This window comes from Cheilinus undulatus, linkage group 1, assembly GCF_018320785.1.
Source record: "Cheilinus undulatus linkage group 1, ASM1832078v1, whole genome shotgun sequence".
Taxonomy (NCBI): domain Eukaryota; kingdom Metazoa; phylum Chordata; class Actinopteri; order Labriformes; family Labridae; genus Cheilinus; species Cheilinus undulatus.
In genome coordinates, this window is record NC_054865.1 from 33,419,914 (window position 1) to 33,445,145 (window position 25,232).

The 25,232-nt window shown below is 38.6% G+C and overlaps 2 protein-coding genes across 4 annotated transcripts in view; one reads left to right on the forward strand and one right to left on the reverse strand.

Annotated features, from left to right (window-relative positions):
- The first annotated feature begins 5,393 nt into the window (after positions 1-5,393).
- Positions 5,394-11,054, forward strand: dkk3a (dickkopf WNT signaling pathway inhibitor 3a). Its single transcript, XM_041783373.1, has 7 exons — positions 5,394-5,594; positions 5,858-5,968; positions 6,062-6,121; positions 7,100-7,192; positions 9,220-9,364; positions 9,455-9,611; positions 9,721-11,054. The coding sequence occupies exons 1-7, from the start codon at positions 5,394-5,396 to the stop codon at positions 9,806-9,808; spliced, it is 855 nt and encodes a 284-aa protein (XP_041639307.1). The 3' UTR covers positions 9,809-11,054.
- A 182-nt stretch (positions 11,055-11,236) lies between these two features.
- The window catches only part of usp47 (ubiquitin specific peptidase 47), a 28,162-nt gene continuing 14,166 nt past the window's right edge, over positions 11,237-25,232 (reverse strand). For 2 of the 3 annotated variants that reach the window (XM_041783352.1, XM_041783360.1), the window contains 16 exons: positions 25,088-25,164; positions 21,569-21,624; positions 21,208-21,320; positions 21,022-21,123; positions 20,624-20,831; positions 20,387-20,502; positions 20,158-20,277; positions 17,853-18,657; positions 17,485-17,660; positions 17,315-17,395; positions 17,113-17,228; positions 16,909-17,027; positions 16,082-16,212; positions 15,770-15,817; positions 14,715-14,845; positions 11,238-12,957 (listed from right to left, as the gene is read on the reverse strand). In XM_041783352.1, coding sequence (XP_041639286.1) covers positions 12,783-12,957; positions 14,715-14,845; positions 15,770-15,817; positions 16,082-16,212; positions 16,909-17,027; positions 17,113-17,228; positions 17,315-17,395; positions 17,485-17,660; positions 17,853-18,657; positions 20,158-20,277; positions 20,387-20,502; positions 20,624-20,831; positions 21,022-21,123; positions 21,208-21,320; positions 21,569-21,624; positions 25,088-25,164 — 2,574 coding nt within the window. In that variant the 3' untranslated portion in view covers positions 11,238-12,782. Of the gene's footprint in view, positions 12,958-14,714; positions 14,846-15,769; positions 15,818-16,081; positions 16,213-16,908; positions 17,028-17,112; positions 17,229-17,314; positions 17,396-17,484; positions 17,661-17,852; positions 18,658-20,157; positions 20,278-20,386; positions 20,503-20,623; positions 20,832-21,021; positions 21,124-21,207; positions 21,321-21,568; positions 21,625-25,087; positions 25,165-25,232 lie in introns of all 3 variants that reach the window. The other variant, XM_041783344.1, reaches the window with a different exon arrangement.

Sequence of the window (25,232 nt, forward strand, 5' to 3'; positions counted from 1 at the left end):
TATATATATTCCGCGTCTACTCTAGTCTGAGCTGTGCCTTTAGTTTTGATAAAACCATACACGGCCCTTTTCGACTCTACGACACAAGTTCAGCAGGGGCTGTAGACGATTCCGTGGTCTGTCCAGGGACCATGGTCTCTGGCACGGACCAGTGGTCACTGCCATTAGGGGCGCTAGAGACCCTGGTCGCGACCCATGACAATCCAAATTTCAAGAAAGGGAACTTTTGTAGCTTACTTTCAGACACATTGGTGATTCTGCGGCTTTGTACCAAGACATAAGAGTGAGCGCTTGTTCTCACCAGACATTATGTTGACAGATGAGTGTTATGCCACCTGACTGGTAGGATGAGTCAAGTCATTCCAAAACAATGGAAATGATTCTGTGACGCTGCTCTGCAACCCTTTGAGATTCTAAAATACCATTTGCATTCTTGGCTCTTTTCCAAAAACGACTGAATTCAAAGTTGCCATTAGAACCATTTTTAAGGTACTGTTCCTGACAATCATGTGTTTATATACTTATTCTCTGTTTTGTGATCAATTTTTTATTATTTTCAGGAAAGTTCATAGTAAGGATGTACATTAGTAGCCTGTATACAGAAAAGAGATTATTTGCGTACAGGTGCAGCAATATTGAACAGAGGATGAATTAATAATAGGCCAAAAGAAAGCATGTAAAATAAAGAAGCCCATTCCTCTGTTCTCAATCATCACAACACAAGTATACTTAGAAGAAAAGTAAAATAAAACACACCCCATCCAACCCATACTCACACACCCCACCCCAAGGATGGACCAAAAAAGTAATAAAGCTGTTCAAAGTAAGCCTTAAGAGCTCTTATGGTATCAAACCAATATGTTGCATTATCAGGTTTAGCATGGTGCATTTCTGCTGCACAGCATTTCATGTTTGCAAAATCAATACATTTTAAAACTATTTCTGCACAGATAGTAAATGGGGTGGTTTCCATCTACATGCTATAAGTCTTTAGGCAGTGGTGAAGCCAGCTAAATTGTTCAATTAAAAGCTTTAAACTAGAGCCGTCATTAAGTATTTCTTGATCTATACAATTGGTGTCAAAGTTTAACTGTTGGGTTGGATTGACTAGTGTCACTTGGTTAAACATTCTTCTGCTGCTGTTTTGATGTGAACTGCCTCCCACTCTCATAGATCTTTTGCTTGAGGATGCTCCAAAGGTCATCATGTATTTCTGGGCCCACTGCAAGCATTTCTGCTTGTGAGCACTGGTTAGGGGCGACCGAATAGTAGGTTTATGCATGACTCCAAGCCTCTGGAGGATACTAGACCTTGAGGTTCGTGGGACTCCAGAGGCACCAGCAGCTTCAAATACCTGTTTGCTGCTTTGTAATGGCATTTTAGCATCTGCTCTCTTAATCTGATGTATTTGTCTTGCAGAAACCTTCCTCATTATGCTGTTATCTGCACAAACCCATTTGTGCTCTGAATCAGCCACAAATTTCATTACAGTACAATGATCCCACTTCAGTTTTCATGAAATATCTAATGTTTTCACTCCTTGTCCAAGGCACTGCACTATTTGACACTTTTCGGCAGCAGAGAGATCCTTTTTCTTTCCCATATTGCTTGAAACCTGTGGCCTGCTTAATAATGTGGAATGTCCTTCCTCAGTATTTTTCCTTTAACTGAGCTCACCTGGCAAACTAATTATCACAGGTGTCTGAGATTGATTTCAGTGATCCAAAGAGCCCTGGGACACAACACTATCCATGAGTTTAATTGAAAAACATAGAAATTGAATGTTTATGACACCAAAATCCAATTTGCATAATAATTTGGAACATGGTGCACATTTACAGAGATGAATATTATAAAAGAAAATTTTACTTAAAACTGTTTATTTAACAAAATAAATGGCATTGGCGGGGCACAGATGTCCCGGTGGTCAGGTGGCCCCCCTTGTACATGGGTGGTCCAGTTTCAAGTCTGGCCTGTGGATTTTCCGCACGTCCCCCTTCCCAATCACTCATCCCTGTTTCTAACTCTATCCACTGTCCTTCTCTCCAAAATAAAGGCATAAAAGCCAAAAATATATCTTAGAAAATAAGAAATTAAATGGTAGTAACTCATTAATTGTCCTTTGTGACCCCACAAATACTTTCTAAGTAATATTAATGTATCTAACAGCAATAACCTTGTAAAGCAGATGGATACGCCCGTTTCCTTGTTTTTCACTGGCGACTCTATCTTGCAAAGCTCCCATCTGAACCGTTTGGGCTCGGTTAGAAAGTGACAGGACCAATCAGTGACGAGGGGCAGTACTTTCAGGCAAAGCAGAGTTGTGACGTAAACAAGCAGCAGCAAGAGCTGGTGCAGTTATGGAGGAAGACATTAGCTGCTGCTAAAGCGCCAGTTTGATCAGAACTTGACGACATTTCTTCGTTAAAAGAAGAACAAAGAACAGCAGTGAGTTGTTTTCTTTTCAAAAACGACAAAAGTCGAGTACTTACATGTCTGTAGTCGCCATGTTTCGCTTTATTCGTCAGTAGCTGCGCAGCTTGATAACTGCTACGTCACATGTTTTGTTGCTCTGATTGGCCCATAGAGGTGTGACAGACAGAACGTTCACCCAGTCATACTCCGAGTTTTTGTCAAAGCCTCTGCCTTTTCTCAAACGTTTCCTTTTGAAGCTTCCCAGATGGATGTGTGAAACAAACCCATCTGGCTTGTCAGGTTATAACAACAAAGCAACAAATAAAAGGTAAGTAGTCTCATGTTATGGTTGTATAAAGTGTCTTTGGTGGAACACAGAAGAATTTCAGGTCGCAAATTGGGCCATAGCATAGTGAAGTTTGACTGCTCTACAGCATAATAGACCTTAGGGAACTAATCTCCTTGATTTCAATTAATTTAATATCAACCTAAGCCTTTTTACATAAGTATTGTTAGGTCATTAACTGTGGGGGTTATATGATCATTTACACATAATACCAGTAGAGGGCAGTGGTGTCATTTTTTTCCTGCCCAAATTTAGTTTTTAGTGGGTTGGCTGGTTAAACTAAATTCACACTTACACAGTACTCCTGAGGAGATTTATCAGAATTCACCTGGGTGAGCTGGGATTATTTAGCCTGAGCTTCCAAGTATTTATCCTTCCACTGACCTCCCTGCCCTGACAGGCAATCTGCAAGAAAACTTACTGCTGTGAGGGACAAGCAAGCAAAGGTGGATAAAGTGCATATCCATTACATTCAAAAAAGTGATATTACTCTGGTTAAAATTGAAAAGTCAAAGTGCTGGTCTATAAATCTACTCAAGTTAAAGTAAAAAGTATTTAATATAAAGTCTAAGCACTGAGTAGCTACTGAGGAGTTGTACAGTAAAACAGGATCTTTCCTTAGTGGCTAGAACAACAGGAGAATAGATCTCTAACCAGGTTGTTCAGGTAAAGTCACACCTCTATTATAATGCTAAATACACAGCAAAATTGACTGTGTTAATTAAAATCCCATTTCAAAAGTGTCCACAGTACATAGAGTTAAACCACACTTTTCAAAGTGTTAAATATTTGACAGTATGACAGAGCTGCAGTAACTCTTGAAAATCTGTGTTAAGGTGGGTCTCTGTAAAAAAACAAAACCAAAGCAGAGAGTCAACCTCACGTCAAGGAAATGCATACTGATGAATAATATGCATTATATGTCCATGAGGAACATCTCATGTCATAGAGTTAGGGGATCAGAGTAACTCAGTGGATAACTTCACCTATGGTGCAAATGTGTCTTACATATAAGACAACAACAATCCAGTAGAAATATGAGCAAAGAAATCCCAGCAGGGATCACTGTACAACAGGCAACATATAAACACAACTATTGGCCACAAGTACAACTCTAAAATACATCTAAACATCCTGCCCAAGTAACCTTGCAAAGCGGTTGGATTTGCCGGTTTCCTTGTTTCTCACTGGCAAATCCATCTTGCAAAAGCTCCCATCTGAACCATCTGGGCCCGGTTAGAAAGTGACAGGACCAATCAGTGACTAGGGGCAGTACTTTCAGGCACGGCAGAGTCATGACGTAAACAAGCAGCAGCAAGAGCTGGTGCAATTATGGCAGAAGACATTAGCGCGGATGCTGCTAAAGCACCATGTATTTTGTTGCTCTGATTAACCCGTTAAGATGTGACAGACAGAACGTTCATCCAATCACCCGAGTTTTTTCTTCCAAAGGCTCTGCTCTTTCCCAAACACTGTCTATGAGTGATGTGTGAAACACATCCATCTGGTGTGCCAGGTCATTGCCCAAGGGCATGATGGGCAAAAATGTGTCCGATATTATTCAGTTCTGATGTTTAACTGTACTATTCTTGCATCACTATTTCTGTCCATTTTGTCACATCTGACCAATTTTTGCCACCCGTAACCTATTTCTGCTACTTTAGCCACCCATTTTTTTGCCACTTTGAATCCATTTTGACCCACTTTTGACAACTATTTTTCTGCTGATTTTGCATAATTTAATCAGTTTTTGTCCATTTTCACCTTTTTCCTCTTATGCAATCATCTCATTATTTTCTCTTTAAAATGATTTCAGTTACCCCTCCTTTATTCCCTGGCATACTGCCATTTGTGCATCATGGCTTTGCTCTGAAGTCTGACATAACTTTCCAGTTTGGTCGTTGTGCCCATTCACATAGTAAACATTATCAAAAAGGTAACTCTGGTTTAAGAAAAGGGATTATATTTTAATACAGCCTAAAACATTTTTCCTGGTTGTTATTATTAAGGTTAATTATAAATATGGTTATCATTTTAATTTCAAAACTAACCCCCCCTTTATGGGGGGCCTTAGGCTTTACCAAGAAATAGATATGGGCACCAAAATTAATAATAAAAATATGATTATGTATACTGAAATGCTCCATCTATTATTAACTGTAGACCTACCTTAAGTTGTGACAGAACTCTCTGGTGTTTACACCCTACCTTGTGACACATTTTTGTGTCAGGACAGCTTTAAACTCCACTTCTGTAGTTTGTTTGTAGGTCTACATCCAGTCATGTTGGTGTGTTTTTAACTGCGTCATTACTTGCTGCGTGCTAACAGGGACAATGGTGGACTGTTTTATCTTCACTTCGCTTAAACTTTCCCGGAACTACCGGGTGCACTCATCAAGTTTAGGAAGCACCAAGAGTAAAACCTTTTAAATGAACGAGTGTTTGAATAAATTCAGACGAAAAGGTTACAAACGTGTAAGCAGCGGTAAACTTTTTAAACTTCCACCGTGTGGATAATACCCATGAGGTGAGGACCCCGCAGTGACGGAGAAGCCGCCGTGATGACGTTGTTAGCAGCATCACGGCCACACCCTCAGCCTCAGAGTGCAGCAGCAGCAGCAGCAGGAGCAGCATGATGATGCGAGTCTCCCTGCTAGTTTTGGCTCTTGCATCAGTCTGCAACGGCATCCTCCCTGAGATAGTAAACTCGGGGATCAGTCACATCCTGGAGGATGATTCCGCCTTGGGACAGAACGAGCTGGACCGCATGTTTGTGGAAGTGGAGCAGCTGCCAAGGGATCCGCAGCAAAAGCCTGAGGATGCGTTTCACCAAGTAGGCAGCCAGTTGCACCTCTCAGTCAGCATCTAGATGTTTTTTTTTTTTTTTTTTTTTACATGATATAGCATTATTTACTGCAGAAACCGTCTTTGTTACAGGTATTATAGGAGTCTTTTAAAAGTACTCCACTCTGCACAGAGGTGTAAAAAGGTTAGAAGTGATAAAGCAGTGGAAGAGACTAGAATATAGGAGAGTAATATTTCAGTGCCTTACATTTATCTGAAATTTGTCTGTGATTATCTATCCTGTCTCTCCAGATGAACGAGAGTGCCAGCCCTCACCCCAATGACCTTCCTTCAAGTCACCACAATGAAAGTGCTTCTGATAAAGTAACTGACAGTGAATCACTCCACACCTCAGTAGACCAGGTAGGCGTATCAGTCATTAAACTAAAAAGGTGAGGAGGGGTTTATTTCCTTCTTTGATCAAAAACTTAACAGATGTCCTACCTTTACCTGCAGGAGACAAACAACATCACAACATCCGAGCAGATGAGTGACCTGGGTAACAATATTGATCATGTAAGTTTTCTCTGTTTAGCTTTGAAATAAAGTCTGTACAGTCCCTTTAAAGAAAACCCATCACCAAATTGATCTTATATATTTCAAATGACCTTCTCAGAACACAAAAGTCAATGTAATGGCATGTCTGGCAGCAGCATCACAGCTGCTGACTTGGCATAATGTCATCAGATAATCCAAACAGTCCTTGTGGGATTTTAAGGTGCATTCCTGTCTATATTCACAGTGGGTCATTATGCTTAAGTATCTTTATGCAATGTGTACAATTGTAATAAAATAAGGTAGATTGGTAACTGACTTGTCAGCTATAGAGTGTATTTATCATAATGATGACTGCACAAAATCTGTGATAAATAAGAAATGATGTGCTTGTACTCGACACAGCCATTAAGGCTCAGACTTTGTTTAGACTAAATACTGATTTGTTCTCAATAAACTGCATCAAAGCAAAATTTAAAAGACAGATTTTTGATTTGAACTAATTTATTTGGGTTACAAAGAAGTTTCTGTGACCAAAGTGGAATGATTTACCTGGCTATTATAACAAGCACTTTAATCATTCCCTTTCTTATATTAAACACCATCTTACTGATTTGCATTGCAGCATCTGCTGTTATTATATCATTATGTAAATGTAAAATTATAACAAGACAGAAGAAGTAACCAGCTGTTTCGCATGGTGATTCTGAGACAAATTCTGTCCTAGTTAAAAGAGGTAAAAATAAAACTTCCTCATAAATATGTTACAGGTTTTTGACTGCCTGATTTATACAAGGGACTTGCAAGTAAAGTCTGAGAGTCAAGCTTTTCTTTTTGTATCCTTGAAAAGCAACCAGTCTATTTTTCTCTATATTAAGGTTTGAACCATGACAAGACTGACTGACAGGTCTTAGAAACATTTTATTCAAACAAAGAGTTTCTATCTGTAGGTAGATTGTTTGACTCCTGGATTTAATTGTTTTTCTCTCTGGTCTTCAGGGATGCATCACTGATGAGGACTGTGGGAAGGGAAGGTACTGCCTTTCGGACATAAAAAACTCCAAGTGTCTGCCGTGCAAAGTAATCGATGTGGTAAATGAACCAAAGTTATCTTTAATATTCAGCTTTCCTCAGTCTTGCTCATTCTGAAACACTCACATAGACACACACACACACACACACACACAGCTGAGGTTTCACTTCGACTGCATTGCAGTGTGTCCACAAGTGTAATTGGAGTGTGTTGAGCCTCACATGAAAGGGCAGCATATGTCAAGGTTGAAAAAAAAGCTCTTCTTCTTCTCTCTACTCTCTAAGAGTGCCCTGGATGAAAGGAATATTAATAATGGGAGTCATCTCTGGGGAGATTTTGGTTTTATTTAAAGACTCAGCTGATCCTGAAGAGGCTTCAATAGATGAATGGGTCTGGGTATAAGAGAGGAAAATGACATGCACAGGAAGAAAGATGTGGGCAGTGAGCCAGTCAGGGGTGCAGTGTACAGGGATGATAAATCTAAGGAGGGTAGGATATGTATCTTGTCAGAGGTGCAGTACTGAAACACCTTGCATGGAAACAACCAGAGAACTGTTTGCCGTAGCCCCGAATTAATAATTCATGAAGGATGCATAGAAATAGAAACTTGTCTGGTTGCAATCAGGGAAAATGGAACAGCTAATCTCAATCATTTAGACCAAAAAAGGAAATATCAGCAGACTTCATGAGAATAGACCATACTTACAGAATATTGAAGGGAGAAGAACTACTCCTGTAGTAATACAAATTTAAGAGGACCATACTGAGCAAAGCATATTGAGATCACAAATAATGTGAAACTTCTAATTAGCTGTTAATATGCAGTAATAAGGTATTATTAAGGGAAAAAACTCTTAGTTTACAGCCTATTATACATACATTACTGTTTTATAGAATAAGGTTCTAATAATCTCTTAATAATAACTTATAAGAAGCAAATTAATTAATTGTACCTTGAAGTTTTCCCATTTGCTTTAATAGAGTTCAAATGGTGCTTCAAATGAACATTTCATTGAGCACTTTTTTACTGAGTTAAGGCCAGACTACTGTATTAGGATTCCACTTGGCATTTTTTTACTAGCCAGTGTTATGCAAAAGGCAAACATTGGCCATTTTTGTGGTTGTGGCTTAGACATTTTTGTGGCAGATTAGAAGTTTGAACTTAGTCAGAGGTTGGAAATAGGGATGGCAACAATTAATCAATGATCGATTAATTGGTCGTTAAGAATTTGGTCGATCACGGGGAATTTAGTCGATTTGATGTTGGCGTTTTATAAAGAGACTAAACACGTCTTACTCTGCACTGCACAACAGTATCCACCGTCATGACATTGTGAGTTGGACCATGCCTTGTTTATGTTTAAGAGCCCTAGGCTTTCGAAGGGTGAAAATAAATACATCATTGAGAAATACACATTAGTTACCTGTTTTTGTTTATTGTTTTTTTATTTTTGTTTGTTAGGGAAATGTTATATATATGCCCATGTATGTATGTTTTTTTTACGTACATAACGATTAATCAATTAATTGATCGTTAACATTATAGATGATCGAGTTGGCAGGTTTCTTCCAAATGGCCATCCCTAGTTGGAAACTATTAATTAAGAGCATGCAGGGCATACACAAATGCTTCTGATCATTTTGTTCTCGTTAAAAGCTTTTTTTCTGTACAGTCCCAGCCACCCAAAATGATGTTGTCCCATTTATCCAAGCAGATTTGAGTGGATATTACAGTTTAAAAACAGCGTTATTCCAGAAATAAAATTAAGTAATTTGTCGTCTTCACTGTTTTTATCGCAGCAGTACCCTGACATTTTGATATCTACATCAAAAGCTCCAGCAGTTGAGATGAAAACTAACAAACAACTCATGTTTGATGCTTTCCCTACTCACCTCTGTGATGCCACTCTAGTGTGGAGGAACAGTTTTCATCATGTAGCTTGTCAGTTTGGTCTAAAAAAAGCAGTTATTTTTATTCATCTCAAAAAAATAAACCACTTTTTTGTGAACTGTGGTCTTAATCCTGAATTCCCTCTATGTTTAAATGGATGTTAGGCTAGTGAAACTATGTCTGTCCTCCTTTAAGCCCTGTACTAAGGATGTGGAGTGCTGTGGTGAGCAGCTGTGTGTATGGGGTCAGTGCACTCCAAATGCAACAAAGGGAGAGGCCGGCAGCACCTGTCAGTACCAGACTGACTGCAGCCCAGACCTCTGCTGTGCTTTCCATAAAGGTACAATGCTGCAGACAGCTCTGTATGTATATATTCTGCTCACCTGTTCTCTGATTTCTCAGAGAAAACACTTTTTCATCTTGATTTCAGCTCTGCTCTTTCCCATCTGCTCTGCAAAGCCCATTGAGCGTGAGCGCTGCTTTGGTGCTTCCAACCACCTGATGGCGCTGTTGTCCTGGGATGTCCAGGATGAAGGACCAAAGAAACACTGCCCCTGTGCAGGAGATCTCCACTGCCAGCATCTGGGGTGAGCACCCAGCATTTTATCAAACAAATATTTAAAATCCTGTACTTGGTAAGAGAGCGAGTCTGTTTTAATAAATCTAATAAAACTTTCCATGACTTTTTTTCAACAGACGAGGGTCCATGTGCCTTAAAGGAGAAGACTCGAGTGAAGAGGACCTGACTGACACTCTGTACTCAGAGATTGACTACATCATCTGACATATTGCTCTATTAACAAAGAGACATGGCTCTCCTCTGACTTTGCTGCAGAGTTGAAGCAGTTTCTGTCTGCTAGCGCTATTTAAAGGGGTAAAAACCTACAGCATGATGAACAATGAAAATATACTGGATTTATTTTACTAGACCTAGATTTATAATGCTGAAAGGTCTCTGGTAAGGACATGCATCCATGTATTTCCCATATCCTGGTTTTCTCTTGACCTGATAAGATCAGATTGGAAAACTTGTTTTCCAATTATAACAGGTTATGAAACAAAGCTTTTTTTGTTGTAACAAGAGAATGAATTTCTGGTGATCTAAAAAACAAAATAGGCTGGTCAGAGTGGTCTAGGCCACACCAAACTACACTACAACTGCATACACTGACGTAAATTGAATCTGTGTGTATTTTGTGTTTTTGCAACACTTGGGATATAAAATTAAACTAGTACAGATCATGAGGAAGAATATGATATTAGTTATGGAGAAATGTAATAGATTACATTTTTGATGCATGTCCACTTTGGGCTTTCATACATTGGAAATTTAGGCATAAAACACACAGGGATCACTAAAAAATAAAAAGTCCTGCATTGATACTTAATGCTGGTTCCATAACTTCCATTATTATATTTCTGCATATCAATACTTTAATCCTTAGTCAGTGCTAATTATAACCATGTCATTATTTTTAAGCAAGGTGTGAAAACAACCTGAGGAGGAAGCCTTTATTGACAACTGAACCTATGTCAGATCGTGAATAACTGACATTAAACAAATGCTGAAAATGTTATTGTATAATCAGAGATGTGTCTTGACTAATTTTTATTGATGACAAACCGCTGCATTAGAACATTTTGATTAAAAATTGTCTGCTGTCCACAACTAAATCTCCGTCTGATTACTCAGACTTCTGTGATCTCTGACAAAACATATTTTCTTTTTCTACATATTTGTGGCTGTTAACACCAACATGTCATGCTGCTTCAGCTTTTTTATGCTCTAGCAAAGCGGTTCCCAATTTTTTCAGCCTGTGACCCCAAATGTATCAGGCCCAGAGAGCAGGGACCTCCTCCTTCCCTGTAAGTGATTAAAGTGTACAATGTTGAACAAACATAAACAAAATTTACATTCAATGGTGTTTTTGTACACATTACTTACATTCAAACCAGGGCTGTCAAAAGACAAAACATTTTAATCGCAATAAATCACAGAATTTCTGCAGTTAATTGAGATTAATCGCACCCTTTTTATCGCTTTTAAAAAATTTTCATTTTATTTCTCTAACAGTGTTTTTAATGCACAGCAACTCATCTTATGGTGCAATAAAAACACAAGCTATACCTGTTTGTATGCAAGTACTGGAGTATGATTTTGCTAAATATAAAATAAGCTCAGTACTATTCTAAGCTCTTGAAACCAGATATGCTGCTTATACATTGTTTGCTTTCAGAAAATTAAAGTTTTTTTTTTTTTTTAAAACAGCAAACCTCTGAAACAGTGTATGTGTTTTGTGGATTAAATTTAGTCTTTAAGTCTAAAATCAAAGAAAACTGAAGTTACGAAAAAAGCATTTTAATTCATTTCTAAAATCATCTTAAACTATTTTCACACAGGATTTAACTCTCAAAGAAATAAACATCAACAACGACAACAAAAAAAAAATCTTCAGATATTGGCATTTCTACAGTAAATAGCTGGTGGCGGCATCAGGAGCCCAGAGAGGGCAGGGATGCTGAGCTTTAGTCCTCCTAAGATTAGTCGCCCAGGCAGACTGAGGGAGTCTGGTGAACTTTATCCGCCCTCTGGAGCCAGTCTATAGAGCAGCAGCAGGTAGAAGCGCCAAAAACAAACCTCACACTCTTTTTACCATATAGTAAAAAGAGCTCTCTTCTCTCAGTACGACACCACACGCATTAGATGGATGACACTAGAGATGTACACCCAGGTGACATGGTGCAAAAAAATGAAGAAATCAACATAATTAAAGGTTAATACAGGCAACAGGTGTGTGCCTTACAAGACCTAACTGAATGATTAAGTCTGCAGTGAAATAATAATTTACAACAAACAAAAAACAAAACAAGGAGATCCTTGACAAAGTCTGCTTGGTTTTGTTTCATTGTACTTCATGTTCAAGGACCAAGCGCCTATGTCTCACCTTATTTAGTCGAAGTGGTTGAACAGAGGTAAAGCTCCTATAAAGCGCAAAGAGCAGCAACCCAGAACAACACATCACTCTCGCACTATAGGAGCATCAGTGGAGATGTCAAATTTACACAATCTTAATTGTTGCTTTTCTTGATTCATGAAATCTTGACAATATCAGATGTCTAAACTTTTCAAAAGTCACTGAGAGAGTGCAGGGATTATCCAGACTGAAAAAAGGCTGGGCAAGTAGACTCGGATGTATGTGCTGTTAAAGTGTTTAGAGGAAGATAAGCAGTGTCAGAAAAGAACAGTTTATCTAATAGAGCCGTACTCAGAAGATGTGAGCCCCACAGACTTATGAGATAGCCACAGATGAATCAGAATAAACAGTATTTCTGAAACAGGAAGAGAACACAGTGACAGGAGGAGGAGAGGACTGATGGAAAAGAAGACAGAAGACCTTAATAGACAGGATGGACACCTTCCAGCTCACTTTCACAGTCCTAACATCTCTGTATCCATCTCTGGTGCTTTTTAACGCTCAGTTGATTTGTCTATACAGTATTTGATTCTTTTTCTGTATTGAATAGCTTTTGTACTTCCCTTTAAACTTTACAGTACATTACACTATAGTGCACAATTAGATTTCTGAGCCTTTCCTGTGGCTCGGAGTGGAGGGTGAGAGCCTGTTAGCCGGACAGCGCTGTTTGATGTTCAAGTATCCATCAGGCCCAATCCTCAGACTCAGTCATGTAAGCCTGTTTGCTTTGCTGCAGCAGCCACACAATCCAAAAGACGGGGTAGGGGGAGGGGGCTTGGTGCCTCAGTCCTGCCCCGGGTCCTTGGCAGGGCCTCCATCCAGGTAGATCTTGAGTGCCTTCTCCTTACGTGGAGAGTAGCTGACACGGTGTCCAGTTTTGAGCAGACGGCTACTCTCCTTCTTCATCAGCTCGTTACGTTCGTCTTCTGATAGCTCCATCGGCTCCTCTGTGCTGTCTCTGCACAGAGAGAAGAAAGGATGAGAAGGTTCATCTCAAGTCGCAAATACTGTAAATCTTGAATAAAACAAGTTATATGCAGAAAATCTGACATTAGATCTAATACGTTTAAGACCTTTAAAGACCCTCTTCACGTATTTTAAGACATTTGGAAGCTCCAGTTTCTTCTAATAATGACAGTTACAGTTATGCTCTGCTCATAGCAAAAAAAAAAAATAGACAAAAAAATGAAAGAAAAGTAGAAATTTTATTGTGGTATGCAATCTAAGCATTCTTTGACATTAAGATTATGAGGGGAAACAAGAAAACGATACCATAAGGTAGCTGAATAAAAGGTAAATGGTCAGGCTATTTTTTTACTGAAGTGGACTAGAAGTAGTTGTATTACAATCTAGAAGTATCTATTCACCTATTAAGTTTTGAACTGTGGTTTAAACTTAAAAGGTGAACAACCAACAGTTAGGTTTAAGAAAAAGGTATAATTGGCCATTTCAGGATCCATATAATCTTTAAAGGAGACATATTATACCCTTTTAAGACAAGTTTATATTTTTCTCAGAGGTCCCCAAAACATGCCTGTGAAGTTTGTTGCTGAAAAAATACGTTAGTATAGGATTTTTGCATGTCTAAAAAGCCCTCTGTTTCAGCCCTTCTCAGAACGAGCTGCTTCTGTGTCTATGACTTTAAATATTAATGAGCTGTCTGACTCCGCCCCTGACCAAACCCTTTTAAGGAAAAGGATGTGGCACTCCTGATGTTACAATGTTACAGACACTTCTATCCAAAGTTAAAGGGATACTTCAACATTTTGGCAAATTCGCCCATTGCCATAGTTCCTATAGTCTTAGTAATAGGTCTGTTTCCTTTAGTTGTCGGTACAAGCTGTTTCTAGATCTGGGGGGACCGTTAAACCAGCTGCACCGCTAACGCTATGTTAGCAGACAGAATTTTTGCTTTCCCTCATCAAACTCATCAAATACACAATCCAACAACTCCAAGACACTCTTGTGGACAAGTTGTGACCTGCACATTCACCACGCTATAAAATAATAATGCATAATTATGTAACATTACGATACATGAAGCAAATAGAAGAACTTATAGTCTTGTATTTAAGCATTTTAATACTTTTTAAAAGCCTTTATTTTTGCTGAATTGATTTAACAACTTTTATTAGACCCCATGCGGACACCCTGTACACACTGATATCAAAATAAGGTTAAAAAAAAAAAAAAAAAAATCCAAAACCAACAACAACAACAAAAAAACCTAATCCTATTTTTCAAGGGGTGTTTTTGTTGTAGTGTTTGGATGGGTGAAATCAATCTCAACACTCTTGCAGTCAATTTAAAGTTATAATAATTATAAGTCAACACCTTACCTGACAGAACAGGCTCAACAATATGGTCAAAACAGTGCACATTATCTGAATTAAAAATGTAAGTTTGCCAAATGGTTTGTTCCTATATTTCTATTTTCCTTAACTTGCATAGTTAAATTTAAAATAATATATTTTGGTTAACTTTTTTAAAATTGATTTACATTTAAATATTTTTCAGGAATCTCATACATAAACTAAATCAGAAATCAGAAATAATACACAGAACAACAGTCCAATGATACGACAGGCTCAAAAGATTTGATTCAAAAGAATTGGTTATAACAAGTCCTCGACATGTTACGCACTTGATGAAGTCGTTTAAGATTGTGTCCTCGCACTTTTTGGATTCATGAGAAAAGAAGAGGTTAAAGTTTACCTGTAAAAGACCACAGCTCCATCATCACAGATATACAGAGGCCACACGTTAAGAGTTGACACTTTAGGGTTCCAGTCCAAATCCTGATGGATTTCCAACACAGAGATATCACAAGGAAATGTTCCTCTACCCTGGACAGATGAGAAGAAAACAACTCATTGATAAACCAGTTTAAATTATGGCAGACTAAAGGGAAATTAGAAATCAATGATCACTTCATAAAGTACACCTGTTTGGCGTAAACATGAAAGCTTGTCAGACCACCAACTATTTTGTCATGTTTAAAGTCATTTGAATCCCCTTTCTTTCTTATTCTGATTCTCTGTCTGAAACTTAGCACATCGTCTTGACTCGATAGATAGATAGATAGTTAGATAGTTATAGTTAGATAGTTAGATAGATAGTTAGATAGATAGATAGTTAGATAGATAGATAGATAGATAGATAGATATAGTTAGTTTTAGATAGATAGTTATAGTTAGTGATAGATAGATAGTTATAGTTAGTGATAGATAGATAGATAGAGTTAGTGATAGATAGATAGATAGAGTTAGTGATAGATAGATAGATAGAGTTAGTGATAGATAGATAGATAGAGTTAGTGATAGATAGATAGATAGAGTTAGTGATAGATAGATAGATAGATAGATAGATAGATAGATAGATAGATAGATAGATAGATAGATAGATAGATAGATAGATAGATAGATAGATAGATAGATAGATAGATAGATAGATAGATAGATAGATAGATAGATAGATAGTTATAGTTAGTGATAGATAGATAGTTATAGTTAGTGATAGATAGATAGTTATAGTTAGTGATAGATAGATAGTTATAGTTAGTGATAGATAGATAGATAGATAGATAGATAGATAGATAGATAGATAGATAGATAGATAGATAGATAGATAGATAGATAGATAGATAGATAGATAGATAGATAGATAGATAGATAGATAGATAGATAGATAGATAGATAGATAGATAGATAGAGGTATACCTAATAAAGTGATCAATTGAATGTAAGTAGTCTGTGTAACTTGTTTAATACCTTTGCAAACTCCAGCTGTTCAAGAGGGATATCACTGGTTTCACTCAGCTGTGAAAAGAATAAAGAATTTAAGTCAAGAAAGGCAAACCTGACAGTTCAAAATAAATATAATAAAACATTTGTCACATTTATTAGTAGTTATTTCTACTATTTTTAGAACAGTAAAAAATATTAGAGCATTTCTAGTAATGAAAAAAATGGGTTTATATTTCCTGCATTTTGGTAAACAGTGTTGATTAATTATGATGATGACAGAGAGTGATCCTTTGAATACTTTTAATTGGTGAATTAAAAGCGGTAAAAGAGATGTACCTTCTCCTTGAGCTCTTCCACACTGCTGCTCTCCAGAATAACTTCCTGAAATGGTCCCAGCTTCATTGTGGACGGGCTCCATCTCCGAGTCAGAACAGCCAGCTGTGACATGGACTTCATCTTCTCTGGTTCTAAAACAAAAACGTTCATGAAAGGCGAGTGATTCAAGTTTCACTTTCACTGTACCTTTTCTGAATAAAAAGACGTGTTTACCTGCCCTCAGGTACAAGTTTTATATGTTGTGGTCTGAAACTTAACTTTGCAAGTTCTCCAAAGATTTTCATTTTAAAAAACCCATTTCATCAGTGAAATATTCTACATCAGCAAATTGTTCTCATCTGTTGTGTTTGTATGCCTATTTAAACCAGTTAAGTTTTTAGCTGACATGGAGGGATCTTTTGATATATTTACGCTATTTAAAACATTACTTAACAAAACAGTGGCACATTTAGGTCTGTATCAAACAAGAGATGATACAACACAATTGTTTACAGGAGACATCGAAGCAGAAAGAATCCCTGCCTGTTCTGTTTTGAATGCATGGGATTTTTAGAGGCCTTTTATGTAATGGCAGAACAGGTACATAAAGGATTGACTGGACAGAGGAGACTGTCCAGTTGTGATACAACTCCCCACTAGTGTTTCTGTATTATTTAGCAAATGGCTTATACTTGCGTCCTTGAGATATGACTTTGACAAGAATGGAATAGACAGATGGATGGACCGACGACCAAAAGGCATATAAAGTGGTAGTTTTAACAGATTTAGGTTTTCGTCTACTGCAACTGTACTAACTTGTGTTTCAGAAATCATATTAGGAGTTTTACCACTGAGAACCTCCAGGAAAACCTCCCAGTTCGAGGAGATGCTGATGTCTTCTTCATAAACGTGATAGTCAAGAAACACTGTGCCTGGGTTCTTCCATGTCTTTTTCCTGAGACGAACCCTGGACACACAAACATGCAAACTTAGGTAAACACCTTCACTTAAGAAATTTCTCTTTTTAAAGGTGAAGAGAAAAAAAGTGGTACCTGTCAATGCTGAGGTCAAGCTTACACTGCTCTTTTAACTGAGGGAGCAACTCCTCTTTGGACTGTCTGACAGTCATACCCTTGGCAAACACCGTGTCCACAAGGAACTTGCAGGGCTGAGAAAAGAAAGGATCGATATTCCTGATTCCTGTGTTCAATCACAAGGTTATAGGCCTGATAACAGAAGTATTTTAGTTCTTACCTCCAGTTCGTTTACTAGAAGTTGGTAAACTTTCACTCTGTATTCACCCTTTTTCAGTGCTCTGCCTAGTCGAATAGTGATCTATGGGGAGTAATAAAAGGTCCAAGTTAAGCCTCTGTAAGTCACATGCAGGACAAAATGTTCTAAATCATTTTAAGACTGATCCTGACCTTGTTGTCATCAGAGAAAGATGAGAGGGTTTCATTTAACCGCACACTCTCAAACTCCTGGTTGTTGGCATAAACTCGAAACACCTTAAACTGTGTGGAGGTGACTCCCACATAGGGCTCCAGGTTCTGTTTAAATGCTGCCAATGTTATTCTCTTATCCACATGAACCACTAAACCTGAAGCAGATCATAGGCACAATAATTAAACACATTTAATATGTTGTTATTCTGATCCTTGTACAATATTGTTGATGCATGTTAATTGAAATTCTGCAAGAAAGAAGCAATAAGTGAGTAGTAGCAACTGATTAACTCCAAAGAAGTGACAATCACTACTCATTAAAGCATCATAAATGTAATTTTTCATACATTTTTGTGCATCCCAAGAGGAGTCATCCTGAGAACAAGGCTCCGCCCTGAAGTACAAGTACTGAGCTTCCGCTTTGCTTTTCCCGTTGTCGTCATACTCGCTGTCTGTTCCTGAGTCCTCCTCAGCAGTGTCCCAGGTCTCTTTTTTGCCCTCATGAGCTTTAGAGCGTCGGCTACTCGTGATGCTGTGCGAGTCCAGTCCGTTAGCCAGCTGTATGGGCCCACTGTCTGCATTACAAAGAGTGTCGCTACTGTGGCTGGAGCTCAGGATGTCACTGTCCACTGAGCTGGTGCTGCGGTCATTGTTCACCTCAGAGTCCGAGCGCTCCTCGCAGGCAAAATGATTCTCAGGGTCGGAGGAGGCGCCACTGCTACCCCCCGCCACAGCCCTGATCCGGTTCTCTAACTCTCTGTTGTCTGCAGCCACACAGAGCGATGAGTTTGAGTCAGCCTCCTGTGTCGGGGACTCGATATGTTCAAAGTCACTGGTGTCAGAGCTTTTCTGGCTGTCACTGGTGCTGGAGCCCTGCTGCTGCTGCAGAGACAGATTCTTCAACTTCTCTGTGCTCTCCTCCAGGATAGCCTCCACTGATTTCCTGTTACTTTTTGACCCCTCGAAGGGCTCCTCAGAGTCACCGCCGCCTATTTTTTGGCAAGAAGTTCTGTTAGCCAGAGTACCAGGTGACTGCTCTGGAAGTAAGACCAAGAGTCGAATCGTGTTCCCATGGCGATCCAACAGTTTCCACAAGAGTGAGTCTGTGAAAGCAACCTGATGGTCTGGTGACTCGGAGCTCTCTACAAAAACCTAAGGAAAACAGAGGTGTCATCAGAACTGCTGCCTGTTTTGACCAGGACACTCCTGTAAATGAGATTCCTAAAGTCCCTGCACAGTGATCCAGAATTTGTGTCTAAACACTCTAGATATACCGGACTAAGTATGCTGTAAACATGTGAAAACACTGAGGTCTATGTGGGACTGAAATTTGGATTTCGACTTTAGAAAGTTTATCACTTTAGTAACCAGGTTTAGTTTGGGCAGGGCGAATAGAGCGCCCCATGATGTCACCAGGTGCTATGTGAATTACATTGTCCACCTAATGCTACAATGATATAAAATGACATGGCCATTTATCTCAATACAGTCTGTTGTTAGCTGATTTCACTGCCTTAATTTAACATTAACAGCCAGCTAAATGCCGTGGTTCTGTTCATTTTGAGGTAAATTTGCCAGATCCACCAGCCATGTTGGTCTATGGGTCATTAGTAGCATCATAACAGAGACTTGTGACAAAACAGTAAGTTTAATCCTCGACATCTGTCTGCTTTGGCACAGAGTTCACCATAAGGTCAGGGGGCAGGCTATTTGCTGGAGTGCTTGTCTATTTTTCACTTGAACCAGGCACAGCAGGAGCAAACATCTTACCTGCTGAAGGTGTGCTTTAAACCATATTTTAATTGTTTTTGGTCCTAGATGATTAAAATAAGCAGACTGTGGCTTTGTCTCTCTCAAAGCAGCAACAGTTCAATCTCTTCTGTCTGTTTCCATAGCAACGCTAAAGTTCAGTAAAGCATCTGATGATATAAATGTTCTTTCCCTGCCACGTCTGTCACAATAAAAGTCTTTAATTCTAGCCATAACTGAAGACTCATTTTGAAGAGCAATATCAGCAGCATGATAGCAGCAGCTTGACAACAAAGACGACAGGAGAGAGAGAGAGACATAACGTCGTATCAAACTTAATTTCAAATGAAATGTTGAGGAATACCTAAAGTGTTAAATACCGGATGAGACAATGAAAAACATTTTAGCTCTAAACAGTCTTTGTGTCATGACATAAATGTGACTGTTTCTCTGGCCCCTAATAAAGAGAGCTGTAACACAGCAGCATAGCAGACAAATGATTCCTCCATTCAGGTTGAAACATTTTCTTAAAATTTTGAGGATCGTATTTCTCATGGGTGGGTGTGGCTTTGGCACATTCAACCACACTTCATTTTTCATGATGTTGAAGCTCAATTTTATATACTTAGAGATGTTTATCATGACTGAAATTTGGCCTGGTGGTTTATAACACAACTGCCTGTCTTACAACAAACCTAAAATACTTGTTTATTTATCACTTCACAGGAACTTTAATCTCAGTGAGGTTCCTCCTGATTAAATAAATTCAAAGAGAATAAAATGAATACATCAAACTTGTGGTACAGATATCCTGACCGCCATATTTTACAAAAGAAAAACTGGATCAACACAACTAAAACACTTAGAAACAAAAAAGTCCGAAATATTGGAAAATGTTTGCACCTTGTTACTCCTAAAGAACCCCTCAGCCTTCAGTGTCTTGTTGGGAACATACAAGAGCCGGAGGTCATTATAACAACGCTCCAGGACCACACGCATGGTCTCTGCAGATAGCCCTGTAGCCTGAAAACAACCACACACTTTGAAACAATGATCATACTGCACATATATGTGGATGCTTTACATTAAAAAAATGCTGAGGACGAAAAAACTAAGAAGATTAGTAGGTAACCTGTGCAATAAGCTGTTTGAATTCAGTGATGGTCTGGTTCAAGTATGCTCTAACACTGATTGGGGAGGCGATGGTCTCAGTTTTCAGATCAACAACGTGAACCTTCACCATCACCTCTGCAAAGAAAAAGAAATCATAAATACACACAGAGGCACAAAAGCATGACATGATTCAGCCTCTAATTAATCGTATAAGTACAGTCTACATGATGAGTCTTTGTGTCAGAAGCCCACTGACCTCCAGGTTTGTAAGGCTGGAACACTTGTTCAGGTCTGCGGGTCTCGAGTAACAAGTCAAACATGTAAGAGGATTTGACTCCGCCCAGCAGCAGGCCCATCGGTGTGTCCTCCTCGCCTTCGTAGGAGCGCTCAAGGTACTCATGGAACTCATCATACTTCACCAATCGGCAGCAGTCCAGAGGGACCACTCCTTCCAGTTCCATCAGCTGAGATACACAACAAACAAATGGTCAGAGGAGGAAACACAAGCTCTATCTTGATGAGGACATCTTGTAGTCTTAATAGTGATGCATTTAAAGACACTTTGACACTTAAGAATCAAAGATCATCCACTGCAACAATGCACAAGTTAGCAAGCTGCTCTGTTTGAAAAGTAGAAGGAAAACGGTTAACAACCTTGTAGGCCATCTCTGTTGCTTCTCTGAGAGTTTTGTCCTTGTGTACCTCCAGCTTGCTCTCCATCATCATCTTCACAGGATGCATGCAGAACAGCTTTATCTGATGGTAAAAGGCAAACAAGAAAGGCAATGCATCAATTTATCCTAATTTAGGAACACAACATTTCAACTTGAACTGATTTACCTTGCAAGTGTTGCGCTCGATCTCCCTCTGACGCTTCTCCTGCTCTTCAGACTCTTTCTCCTTCTGAACCAAACTCTTTATGTGCTCAGGGAAGTCTTCAGCAGCTAAATACTCTGCAGACATGACAGTCATTGTACTCATTAAACTGCATACTTAATCTAAGATTTGCTTGCTCATGGCAACCCTCAAAGTAGAAACAGTAAAACTGTGCTCAAAATATAGAAAAATGAAAATTCCCCTCCATGCTGAAGGGATATGGTGTTATGGGACATATTATAAAACAAGAGCTCAAGCTGTTGGCCACAGCAGTGTGAGGGTTGGGAAAATGTACATCTTATTTAACAAACTGATAAATACTTACTTGCATTCCTTGAGGGATCTTTTAATCTATAAATCAGCATGTATGCATTTGTAGAGCTGTAGGGAGAAACATATCTGGTTAATGAATGCAGTAAATCACAGAGAGAGAAATTATTCAGAAGCTGCCCTGAGAAAAATGATCACATCACTTTCTGAGGTCTTTATACTGGCCCCCATTTAACAGAGAATAGATTTTAAAATACAATCACTGGATTATAAAGCACAGAATTGTTTGTGCCTGAAAACATTTTAGATGTTCTCACACACTATGAAGCATCCAACCTCTCTGGTCGTCTGGTACAGGTCTGCTTTGTAATACTAGAGGCAAAGCCAAACATGAAGAGGCAGGGTTTGATTTTTATGCTCCACGTATATGGAGCAAATGCATAGAAAACTGTGGGCCAGATGAAACTCTCAGCACCTTAAAAAACATTATCTTACTTACAGCTGCATTTAATTTAATTATTTAAACACATGTTTTTAATAACATCTACAAGTTTACAATACTGGGGCTAAGTTTTACCCTCATCTTTTATTTGATCAATGCAAGGGTAAATATATCGTACACTTATGTTAATGAACTGTCACTGCATTCTGTTTCAGCAGTTTCTATTTTATGTTCTGTTGTAATTCTAATGGCTTGCTTCAATTGCCTCTTATGATGATTTTTTACACTTTGTTGAAATGTTTTACACATTGTGTGAAGTTAAGCACTATGAACTTCCTTGTTCCTGAAATGTTCTACATAAATAAAAATGTCTTGCCTTTTCTTTAAAACAATCGAGAAAAAATGAGGGATGCATGATGCTGATATGAAAATATTTCTAAAACCCATATTAGCTGTTACCAGTACAGATACTTAAAAATATATTTTCCATTGTAAGGAACACAAAGCCTCTCCTGTACCGCATTTGACCTGTTTTTATCGTGATAGACTATCTGCTCTGGAAACGGCCATAAAAAAGATAAACACATGATTTTACAATTAATGACAGATGTGTGTGTTTTTTTTAACAGGAACAATAAAACAAAGCTTTAACTTCTTTTTTTTTTAAATCACCAACAGGATTATAACAACCTGCTGACAGAAAGTAAGCTCTGCAGCCCAAACAGTCTCACATCACTCCCACACTGAAATCTCTTCCCCTGCTCCACTAAAATCTAACAAACTAGATCCAACTGTCTGCCCCTTAGACCTGTTTTAAAAGACGTGGTGACCAGGCTGTTGAGGCACCAAAACTTTGAAATGCTTTGCCAATGCCAACACTTGCTCCTGATTCTGTTTGGTCTTTTAAAAGTAGTTGAAGACATTAATGTTTAGACAGGCCAAAAGGTAATCATATTCTCTCTGTCTACTCAGTGTGATAGACTTGAGCTTTGTTATGCCAATTTTATGTACCAGGTCATTGCATGGTTTTATGTGACCTATGTGCCACATTTCTGCTCCCTTTCTATTTCTGTCTGATTACAAAGCAAAGCTACTGTACACATTGTGCTTTGTTGATGTAAAGCATTTTGAATGTAAATAATGCTACATAAATAGACTTAACTTACTTACAACTGAACTAAATTAAAAAGTGCCCCCCTCTATGGAGCTTATACTTTCATATTAAAATCAATTCTTCCAATTAAACAGCATATTCCTCTTAAGTGCAAACAAACCAGCTCTACTTCAGAGCTAAAACTTCAGTCCTTAGAGCATACTTTGAAGTTAAAGGAATGAGGATGAAAACAGGAAAAAACCTTCAATTTCTTCAACTTATAAGGGAAGTATTTTGGTACATCTGTACATTCTGAAAGAAAATTTACTATCTGCTTATTTTAAACATCAGCTTTTTAAGCCATCTGTCGATGCTGACATCATGTCGATAATATACATCTTTAAAATACACATAAACCCTTCCAGTTCATAAAATATTCCCAAAGCCAATTTACTGAAAACAAACATGCTAACCCATAGGGGTGTGACGAGATGCTTATCTCATGAGACGAGACAAGATTTAGGCCCACGTGACGTGATGAGATTTTACACCTTTTTTTAATTTTGGAAAAAAAATACATGGGTGGATGATATGTCCTTTATACAACTGAAAGTGATGATTGCAAAGCATTCAGGTATATTCAAAAATGTTTAAACTAACTCCTGTTGTACTGAATAGGCTATCAATGCTTCCAAAAAGTATGTCTTGTCTAACTCTGACTCAAACTGTATTGTTTAATGTTCTTCAAATCAAACCTTTCATTTTAACAGTCTACAAAATAGTTAATTTATTACACTATGCACTCATCGCTACAATTACAATAACTATATTTAATATTATATTTAATTATATATAATAAAAGCATTTAGATTATTTTGAAAGTACTTTAAGCACTGTTTACAGACTGAAATATAAAGAGCTGCATCAGTTAAATCAAACTATTTTTCATCCTCATTAGGTACATCCATATTTAAAACACTCAAAAGAAATATTTCTGTCAATGAAACGTTTGCTGTAATTTAGAGAAACAGATTATTTTATGGTTTTGTGGTCTTTTTTCTCATATCAGCTTTGACAGTGTTGGACACGACGCACAGATATGTCAAATGTGTGTGTGTTAATGTTGGTGAGGAGGTGTGTCTCTGCTCTGTTTGCGGTCAGACGAACAGGGCGCGTTTAACTGGAGCTAGAACTTCGGGGTAACAGTGGACTCTATGGCACTCTAACAGAGTTTTTTTTTTTTTTTTTTAAGATTTATTTTTAGGCCTTTTCATGTCTTTATTTGATAGAGGAAGGACAGTGGAGAGACTCGGAAACAGGGAAAAGAGAGGGGAGAGACATGCAGTAAAGGGCCACAGGCCGGATTCGAACCCAGGCCGCCCACGTACATGGGTAGCGCCTTAATCCACTCGACCATCTGCGCTCCCAAATGGAGTTTGTTTTGCTAAGTTTACTGCAGCTACTCATGTTAAGCTTCGATTGATAATACGCACAGCCAACAGCTGGACATATGACTGACAGACGGTGAGAAGAGAAGGAGTCATGACGATGCAGTGACTATAAGTTACAAAGTCACAAATAGCGGCACTAAAAGCGAGTCTGCGCGCATACACGAACTAAATAAACGCTGTATTCTCCTCACAGAGACTGCACAAGTTACCAGCAGCAGCATTTCATCATTTCGGACCGTTATGATGAACTCATTATGCATAGGCGATCATGTGCGGCCCCACATAGCGCATGAGGAGGAGGGGGTGGAGGCTGGAGCGGTCATCTTAATGGATTATGGATCAGCTCCGTTTCTTCATAGGCTCTCTCACAAACAGTTTTAGAGAATCCAGGGCATCTTTGTGATCTATTATAACTTCCAGTTTGGTATTTTTTTCTGTAAGGACAGCTGCTGCTCCTACTGTCTGCGCAATATTGATCTAGCGAGATTGATTTTTCCGCGACAAGAAATCTTGTGGCGTTTTGATCTCGCGAGATCTCGTCACACCCCTACTAACCCACTAAAGAAATAGATAGGACAGAGCACTGACCTTGCAAAGGCACTGGAATAATAGCCTCTGCTCCCTGAGGAACCACCATACGTCTTCCTAATATCATCATGAGTGATCTGCCCAACAGAAATGCACAGGAAAAGAAACATACAGGTAAATCAATGAAAGCACCTACGTTTATGTA

Coding starts and splice junctions, on each gene's coding strand:
- dkk3a (XM_041783373.1), top strand. CDS start 5,394: ATGATGATGCGAGTCTCCCTGCTAGTTTTGGCTCTTGCATCAGTCTGC. Junction 5,969..6,061: donor TCCACACCTCAGTAGACCAG/GTAGGCGTATCA, acceptor CTTTACCTGCAG/GAGACAAACAACATCACAAC. Junction 7,193..9,219: donor CGTGCAAAGTAATCGATGTG/GTAAATGAACCA, acceptor TCCTCCTTTAAG/CCCTGTACTAAGGATGTGGA.